This window comes from Argopecten irradians, chromosome 13 (genome assembly GCF_041381155.1).
Source record: "Argopecten irradians isolate NY chromosome 13, Ai_NY, whole genome shotgun sequence".
NCBI lineage: Eukaryota > Metazoa > Mollusca > Bivalvia > Pectinida > Pectinidae > Argopecten > Argopecten irradians.
In genome coordinates, this window is record NC_091146.1 from 3,629,600 (window position 1) to 3,639,243 (window position 9,644).

A 9,644-nucleotide genomic window follows, 5' to 3' on the forward strand; every position below is an offset into this window, starting at 1 on the left:
TTATTTTATTATTTATTATTTTGTAAGACATCAGTACATAGAAAACTTATCTTTGCATTTACCTTTTCCACAAGATGAGTGTACGTCAGGTTACTCGGGTACTGTCAACCAACTTTCTTTCGCGGCTGCTAAATTTCGCGATTTTCGGTTTAAAACATTTTCGCGTAGAGTAAATTTCGCGGATATGAAACCAAATGGAGATACATTAAAATTTGATTGTGCAAGAATTGCCTTAGTTAGTAGTTTGCGGAGATAAACCCTCGCTATTTTACCTTGACCGCGAAGTTTGCAAAAATAAATCGCACGCGAAAGAGAGTTGGTTTACAAAATGTCCTCATTATACTATGCAGTTGTTAACTATAGCGCTGTGGAACGACATTGGAGTGTGGGCGGTCATAAGTATGATGGGGGATGCAAATTTGATATGACAGCGGATTTCGCAACAGCACTTTGAGGGAATTGTGGCCCGATAAGGGCACAGACCATACATATGTAGTCCTTTACAATCAGAATTGTGTGTATCTGCTTGAATTAGCAGAATGTATTGGCGATTTACCTGCTGGACTTGTTTTTAAATGTTTCATTAGCCTCCGCTCTTATTTCGTGTTAATCGGAAGAGTATTATAAGACGTATGCATTTATATATAACATACCCTTTGCAAAGAAAATAATAACATTTTCTTGATTGATACTGAAAATAGAAATAATATTTCTAGAGTCCCTTTATGGCACCCCTAGGATGTAACGCTGTGTTTTACCGGAAGTTCAGACAGGTTTTTTTTATTCCAATACACTATTGTGAAATATATAAATAAATCGATCGCGCCATCGATTTGTCACATGTTCCTTAGTCAATCGAATGCTATATCACGTGGATATGGTGATTATTTGAGGAGCGATGTACTTTAAATAACGAGTTGTTAACATATAAGGCATTCTTTACATTGAGCAGCGGTAGGCTTCATGGGAATTTGTCGATACACATCACACTAAATAATTTACTCGTCATTTCTTCGTACATTCATCAGATGGAGAAACAAGTGGATGTAGTGATTGTTGGAGGAGGTATATCTGGATTATCAGCGGCATATCATCTCCACAAAAAGGATCCATCACTTCAAATATGCGTTCTCGAGGCAAACGGTAAGAACACACTATACATCAATACAGTAAAATGAAAGTAGAGTCACACAGTGTTTATCATGTGTTTCGTAAATATTTCATTTGTTTTCTATGTTCTAAAACAATCCTAGATATGTCTATAAATAGTAAACATCACGCCACGAACTAATGATTTGTAGTCCTGATGCATGTTAATGGGTTACAGTTTTATAGTTCTAGTTGTTTGATAACTCTATGTAAACATTAGGGATAGGGCCTAACGGGGGCCCAATGTGGGGGAACTGTAGAAATAAATACCTACAATGGTTGTGGTTCTGTAATTCTGGGAAGTCTTCCTTAACATAGGCTATGCGAATTCTATGAATTTAATAATAAGATCATATGATTAATTCATTAATTCAATTTATTAATGAATCAATATACAATTATCATTATTACCTAATTGTTTCATGAAAACAATAACTATGTGATAGAACGGGTTTCTATCATTGTTGCATTTATTTCTTCAGTATGTATATTTGTTATTGCACTCTTCTAAGTCTTCACTTCAGTGATCTGTTTATGTATCTTTGACCCAAATTCAGGGGAAAACCGTGAGAACAGGTCTTATCTAGGGTGTGCTTGCTGTTTAGCAGTCACATTCATCAACCTAGTTGTCCTCATGATCACCCCGATGCTGACCGCTGACTGCTGGCCGGAGTACACGTGTGGTACACGCGTACGTGGGAGGTGTTTATCAGTCAGTTGAGCCTTGTCTGTATTTAAGCGGAAGTTATATTTAGTGTGTAGGAGGATTGTTGTAGCAACGGTTTAACCTAAATATGGTGCTCTGTCCGGACTTTGACCAATCAGTGGTCACTTTGGGGTACTGGGTTGATGTGTCGTTATAAAAGGGGTTGCTTCTAAGGAAGCTTTGGTCTTGACTAGGGAGAATGGGTTAGGGACAGAACCACGCCGTGCACTGTCAACAGTGCAACACTTGCGGGGTCTCTGAACTACCATTTGGGTTTATACTTAGAGCTACATGACTAACAAGGGTTTGTGTCGTTCTAGGGGATTGTCAGGGGCTTAGGGCTTAGACATCCATAGGAAACCTAGTTCGCACAGTGTAGTAGGGGATCGTCAGGGGCTTAGGGCTTAGACATCCATAGGAAACCTTTTTACGCTGTTAGTTATGTCTCTTAGAGTTGGGAACATTTGGTAGGTCGGTTGTCTCCCGTTAGGTGTTGTTGGACTGTGTTTGGGAACACGTGGTCTTGTTGTTCTGTAGCTATATAATTAGGGTTTTGCTTCATATAGGATAATTGTATACTTGTTTCTCTTACTGTAAGTTGTCTATACAGGCACTATTGTAAATATATTATTTATCAATTCTGTATTACTTGTCTTTTATATAATAAATAGTTATTTGTACCTGTATTTACCTAGTTGAGTTATTGGATTAGTGTCAGTGCTTCCGCTACATCCTAGAGATCGAACCTGTTGAGATACAGGCCTGTAACCTGTGGAGGAAACGGGATCCGGAGAGGATTTGTGACGACTGTGGACTCTGTTGTATACTAAAAATACTATACGATCACGATTTGGGACTTATACATATAACGGGAGCTACAGTCGGATCGCCCCTCCGGGTCTCTTGTGTGGAAAACCCTCCCTATTACAACTAAAATATCAGACCTGGATTAGTAATCAATATTGTCTTGTGCGTTCAACACTGATTCATTTGACTTATTTACTCAGATCGAGTTGGAGGACGAACTCTCACCGTTCCCCTCAAGAGTAAAGACGGCACAGACTACTGGGATCTGGGCGGACAATGGGTTTCTACGTACGGCACCATTTATACCTTTTTATTCTCACTTTATGGGGAGAATGTCGTCATTTCAAGTTGCTCCACCGCCGACAGAGCATAGATGATATTCATCTTTTGAACAATAATTGGTGTTTAATCGTGTATATATAATTAACACAAAAATAATATAAAATAATTTACTTCGCTTTTGGTGCATGCGCAATCAGTACTTCATTCCATATAGAATATAGTGGCACGGATTTTTTTCGGGGTGTAATCATTTTTTTTATATTTTTAACGCGAAGTAAAATTAGAAGCTCAAACTTTTCAATGGTGGTAATGGTCAAAAGTAAGTAACTTTTGTAACTGAAGAAAAATACTAAATCGTCTGCTCCTCTTTTTAATAGTGAAAATACCATTTGTCAGCGGTGGAGCATCTTTAAATCACATTGTTATTTCTTTAGGGATAATTATAATTTTACATTTGGTGTGTGACAATTACTTTGGAGCACATCGTTCATATGAATCATTTTTGTTTAATGCTAGTATTGCTTAAATAATTGTTATCTATTTACCTTCAATAAGACACAAGGCATCCTCACAGCCGACTGAGACATTTAACACTTTTCCGGGACACATACATCAATACACGCACACATAAACATACTATAGGGTATGAATAATACTGATATTCCACCCAATCATCGATGCTCTGCCTATATCCCTCACTTCATAATCAGAGTGAGACAAAAGCATCATATCACGTCATTTCGGAGAATATATGTAATTTAACTATTTCCACAGCGATCATGTCAGCATATCGAACCGACTATCATTTCGTCATAGAAACATCCTTTTTTGGGAAGTGGATGTGGCGCAGTGGTAGAAGGCGGAGATATGTTTGGCTAGGCGATTGGGTGCCGTAGATCGTGAGTTCGAGGACCGGATAGCGCACGAGTCAATAAATTGTCATGCTTTGTTAAATTGTGTTTCTTTGATATATTATATTTACTAAACACAATGTATCATATTCACTATGTGTTGTTGATCCAAAGATTTAAGTTGACAATTTCCACATTGATCATGTCAGCATATCGAACCGACTATCACTTCGTCATAGAAACATCCTTTTTTGGGATGTGGCGCAGTGGTAGAAGGCGGAGATATGTTTGGCTAGGCGATTGGGTGCCGTAGATCGTGAGTTCAAGGCCCGAATAAGGCACGAGTCAATAAATTGTCATGCTTTGCTAAATTGTGTTTCTTTGATATATATGTAATTTAATTATTACATTTTGTTCCTTCTATTATTCCTAGATCACAGACTGCCATCTGGAATTTACTGAAGGAGCTTGGTTTGGAAACTTACCCACAATTCCATACCGGCACAAAGTTCATGCAGATAGAGGGCGCACAAGTCAAAAGTTACCGGTCTGACATCCCGCCTCTTTCATTCCTCGCCCTCATAGATATGCAGCTATTTACTATGAAGGTAAGGAGAACAGTGTTTTTATTTAGGATAAAACACTATTTCTCTTATTTTCATTATGTATAATAAGAAAAATAATTTTCGTCTGCAAGATCGTTTTCAATAATCAACTGATTCAATTTATCTTAATGCATTATTGAATTGTTTCTCAATTAAATCGAATATCTATTGTTGCTTTGATCAATTAATAATTGATTTGAAATCCTACCATTTCCACAAAAGTATTTTCTAATAAGTTCGGTTAGAATTTATTTGTGTTTGCGTTTCTTTTTATTTTAATGTACCATTCTAAGCGTTGGGCGTTTTGTAATGAGAATTTGAAGGGGAAAGTTTATTAGGTGTTATGAGATTGTTTCCGCTGAGTGCTATCATTGTGGGAAACCTACATACACCTAGTATCTGTATGCCGCTATAGATAACCGAACTTACACCACACATCGTATGCTTTTCTTAGCAATCGATTTCTTTTTACCACAGTTTATATTTCTTTTGATTCAGTGGGTGAACCAGTCGTTCCACTCCCCGTTGTCAGTATAATGTGACCTGGTGGAGTGTGTTGTTTGGTGTCTTCGTCAACATGCTTGAGTGATATAGCACTATAAAAAGGCAACATTTCCACTTTACAAGAGGACACAACACGAATATACCGCAGTCTCCCAAAACACGCACCTCGCACTTCACTCACGCTACACACCGCATTCATGGGAGGCCGTCCTTACATGACCTTGGCTGTTATTAGGACGCTAATTAATCAAACAAACACAGAATTCAGTGGGTTCCATTACCATTCCTAAACAATATTTATATCCGTTTGTTCATTTATTCACATTTAAACCAATTTCATCATGTGTTCGCCTTGTAACATTGTGTACGGTTCCATGGTTTGTGAAAATAACAACAGACTTTAAACAGCCATGCGACAAAAACTGAACATATCAAAAACATTCGAGAAATCACTGACGTCTCTCACAAATGTTCGGTCACTTTTATGCAACGTCATTGAATGTAAAAGACGTCATTATTTTATAACATGACGAGCGCAATTGACGTCATTTCCGACATTCGGCAAACCTGCAAGACAAAGAAAAAAACGCATTTTTTCGAATACGTTTTTGAATTTTCAGTAGAGATTTCGCACACGTATATTTGAGCAAAAACGTATTTTTTTTATTCTGAATAGAACACATAATTCCTAATATAAAGTCATTTTTCAACGTCGTGAACTTGCGTGACAGAACAGTCAATTTAAAAATTTCATTTTGTGTCATTTCTGCAAGACAAAGAATTTGTTCGACAAAAAAGTAGAACGACGTCGCAGTCTATATTTTCTGACATGTTATTAAAATAGAAGAAAAACGTATTTTCATATTAACAATTCATGTCTCTATGTCATGAATTAGTACCGTTTTGTACTGTGTGTATTAATGGGTTTTTTTATCTTTTCTCTTCGGATCTGTCGATCGGCAAGTCTACAAACAAAGTCATGTGGTGTTCAGTTTGACCACAGTGACACTTTAACTGAAACCGCATACAGACGCGTGTTACATCTGTCGCGCCAAAAAACGTCATTTGCTCAACAAAAACGCATCAATAAAAAAACAATATTGCAGACATTTTGATAAAAGTCCTCCCGTAATTGAATAAATATATCCTTTCTGTTTTTCAATTTAAAAAAAAATAGTATTGCGCTTATATTATTTTACTGTTGATTGCTTTTTCCAATGAAATTCCGCCGTGACGTAAAAGTGACTGAACATTGTGCGTTATGTCACTACACTTCAAAAATGTTACCAGCCATAGTGCTACTGCTACACTGTTTGGCTTCGTGTCTACAGCTAAGGCCATTTATGATAGCATCCCTTATGTGTTAGACTAATGCTTTAGGTAGTAAATGTGCGTTTGAAAACTACGGTATGTTCGTGATGGCCAAATTTTAAGAACAGGGATGATCGTAATAGATTGGAGTAACTTGGGCCAATTTTTAACTTCCAGGAATCCCTAACTTAACTTCCCCATAAAAAAGCATTACAGAATTTAAAAGAAAGGGTCTCAAGTTGAGGAGTCTTCTTTAAAATATGTAAGACTTTTTAGGTCATCTGACCCGAAGGGTCAGGGTGACCTTTTGTCGTCCGTCGTCGTTAGCCGTGCGCCGTCCGCAGTGTGTCGTGCTTAAACTTTTCATTCAAACGACTTCTTCTCAATAACAGAAAGGCCCAGGGTACTGATATTTGGCGTGTAGCATGCTGGGATAAAGGGCTACCAAGTTTGTTCAAATGAATAACCTTGACCGTCATTCTAGGTCACAGGGGTTAAAAAGGCTAAAATCTTAAAACGACTTCTTCTCAAGACCCAGAAGGCCCATGGTACTGATATTGGGTCTGTAGCATTATGGGATGAAGGGCTACCAAGTTTGTTCAAATGAAGGACCTTGACCTTCATTCAAGGTCACAGGGGTCAAATAGGCTAAAATCCTTTAAACAACTTCTTGTCAATAACTAAGAACCCTAGAGACCTGATATTGGGCCCGTGACATGCTTGGATGAAGAAAACGACTTCTTCTAAAGAACCGAAAGGCCTATGATACTCATATTTTGCCTACAACATGTTTGGATGAATGGCTACCACGTTTGTTCAAATAATGACCTTGACCTTCATTCAATGTCACTGGGGTCAAATAGACTACACTCATATTGGGTCCGTGACATGCTGAGAGGAATGGCCACCAAGTTTGTTCAAATGAATAAACTTGATCTTCAATCAAGATCACAGGGGTCAAAAAGGCTAAAATCATTAAACGACTATGTTGCATTGTATTAATAGTCCATGGGCCTCTTGTCTATAGTGACGTTTAAAGATGCTCCGCCGCCGACAGAGCATAAATGATATTCATCATTTGAACAATAATTGGTGTTTAATCGTATATATATATATGCCTAATTAACACAAAAAATAACATAAACTAATTTATTTCGCCTTTTGTGCATGCGCAAACATTACTTAATTCTATATAAGATATAGTGCCACGGATTTTTTTCGGGATGCAATTAATTATTTTTCATATTTTTAACTTGAAGTAAAATTAGAAGCTCAAACTTTTCAATGGTGGTAATGTTGTAAAGTAAGTAACTTTTGTAACTGAAGAAAAATACTAAATCGTCTGCTCTTGTTTTTGATAGCGAAAAAATACTATTTGTCAGCGGCGGAGCATCCTTAAGTTTCTAGATTCCTTAAATTTAAAGAATGTTCGTGAACCTGGGTCCTGAGCTGTTGATATAACCTTTAATGGTAAGAACGACTCACAATTGTTTCTGTGCCATACAGGTAGAAAGACTCCGAAAGACGATCGACTCCAAGGATCCGTACAAATGTCAAAGAGGCAAAGAGTTAGATTCTAAAAGTTTAGAAACCTTCCTAAAGGAATCGCTATGGACAACAGGTAAATTGTCCTCACTATGTCCTACGACGGTTACAAGTTTCAGTAGATTATCCAAATGTGTGATCCCATGATGATATCAACATGGTTCATTGTAGATAATTCATTTGCGGAACTTTCTGGATTATTTCATGAAATTAAACATTTAGGAGTTGTGTATCAAATATCTTAAATTTAAAGTTATCTTTAATTTATGTTGTGTTAAGAATGTTTTAAACATCAAATAATTTTAAAAGATAAAAGTAGAACCTATCGACACTAATCCAAATATCAAATGATTGTTTCCAGTTATTCAAATCATCCACGTGTGTGTGCAATGATATGCTGCTTTGTATATAAATGTTTAAGAAAATGTGGTTTTATATAGGCTTGGCCTGTTGGCCAATTCCTGTGTACATCAGGCAATGACATATTCTGAAATTAAAACAAAGGTAACATTTACAGACTGAATACGTGCCGCTCGAAATAGGTAAGCAGATATCCATAACAATGAAACACTAATAATGTCATTAATGCTTATTAATTTTAAATTTAATTAACTCAACCAGACACTAATTAGACATAAACTTCAATGATTTTAATACTTTAACAATAAAACAAATTGAATTGTGGTGATATCTTACCCAATAGTTCGATGGGTGTAGGGGGTGGGTGTGGGGTGGGCGTTTGGGAGGGATATTGGTTTTAGAATGCAGCTTTTTATGCCAAGTGTAAGAACGAATTAATAATGTAACCTACTGATTACGTAGGTGCCTACAAACTTTTGGAGATAGTACTACGAACAGATACCGGTCTGGATCCGTCTCAAATGTCAACTCTCTCCTTCCTCGATGGTGTGGCGTCAGCTGGTGGCTTGGACAACCTACTCGGGATGGAAGAGAATCAGGCACAGGGATTGAAAGTGAAGGTAAATGATTGTCTCGTATACATATGATTAAATTAACAGTACAACATGTCATGGCGACCACAGTTATATAAAACCACGTGCGTAGTAAAACCACTTTTTGAGGGTTGCAATGGACAAATTGGTCATCTTTTCTCTGTCCCTTGGGTGTTTTTTGTAGTGTGTTTTTTTGGTTTAACGTCCTATTTACAGCCAGGGTCATTTAAGGATGTTTATAGAGAGGTTTGACTGTGTATCATATGAGAATGGAATGGGTATCTCTTAAATTATATTTCTTTATAAATATAGATCTATTTCAAAAACATTGATAAATTGATATTGTAATTTGTTGTTTTCCTCTTCAACAATGTATACAAAGTATTTAACTAAATTATTTTTTCGCCGATACATTATTTGCCTTGTTTTGACTCTATTATGTTTTTATATTTGTAAACTTCAGGAAGGTATTCTTTTGTACTTTTCACAATTGTATATTGTGTTTTCTGTATGTTATATTTAAGGGTGGAACCCAGCAAATCTCACAAATTATGGCCAAGAAGATAGGATTGGAAAATGTACTGTTAGAACATCCTGTAGATGAGATTATACAGGTGAGTGTTTATGTCTGAACGGTTTAAACGTGAGTTCAATGCCCTTGTGGTACTGTTAACACACCCTGTAGAGGAGATTATACAGGTGAGTGTTTATGTCTGAACGTTTAAACGTGTGTTCAATGTCCTTGTGGTAACGTTAACACACCCTGTAGAGGAGATTATACAGGTGAGTGTTTATGTCTGACCGGTTTAAACGTGTGTTCAATGTCCTTGTGGTACTGGTAAAAAGCATTTCTACGTAATTCCTTCATAAATTATCGCTATGATATAGAGTGTTTGTATCGATAGAGACAACAAGTCCTGGAATAAATTGC

At 36.8% G+C, this 9,644-nt stretch overlaps 1 protein-coding gene across 2 annotated transcripts; it reads left to right on the top strand.

Annotated features, from left to right (window-relative positions):
• Positions 1–754: 754 nt before the first annotated feature.
• On the top strand, positions 755–9,379 carry LOC138306313 (putative flavin-containing monoamine oxidase AofH). 2 transcript variants are annotated; one of them, XM_069246744.1, is made up of 6 exons: positions 760–1,143; positions 2,863–2,950; positions 4,229–4,403; positions 7,722–7,836; positions 8,583–8,740; positions 9,238–9,379. In XM_069246744.1, exons 1-6 carry the CDS (start codon positions 1,029–1,031, stop codon positions 9,343–9,345), a joined length of 759 nt encoding a protein of 252 aa, XP_069102845.1. In that variant the 5' UTR covers positions 760–1,028; the 3' UTR covers positions 9,346–9,379. The 2 variants fall into 2 exon arrangements, with proteins under 2 accessions (XP_069102846.1, XP_069102845.1); XM_069246745.1 differs by lacking the exon at positions 2,863–2,950 and having other exon boundaries at positions 755–1,143.
• Positions 9,380–9,644: the final 265 nt, after the last annotated feature.

Excerpts from the sequence above, each read along its gene's own strand:
- LOC138306313 (XM_069246744.1), top strand. The coding sequence starts at position 1,029 with ATGGAGAAACAAGTGGATGTAGTGATTGTTGGAGGAGGTATATCTGGA. Across the intron at positions 4,404-7,721 it reads TGCAGCTATTTACTATGAAG|GTAGAAAGACTCCGAAAGAC; the intron begins GTAAGGAGAACA and ends TGTGCCATACAG. Across the intron at positions 8,741-9,237 it reads CACAGGGATTGAAAGTGAAG|GGTGGAACCCAGCAAATCTC; the intron begins GTAAATGATTGT and ends GTTATATTTAAG.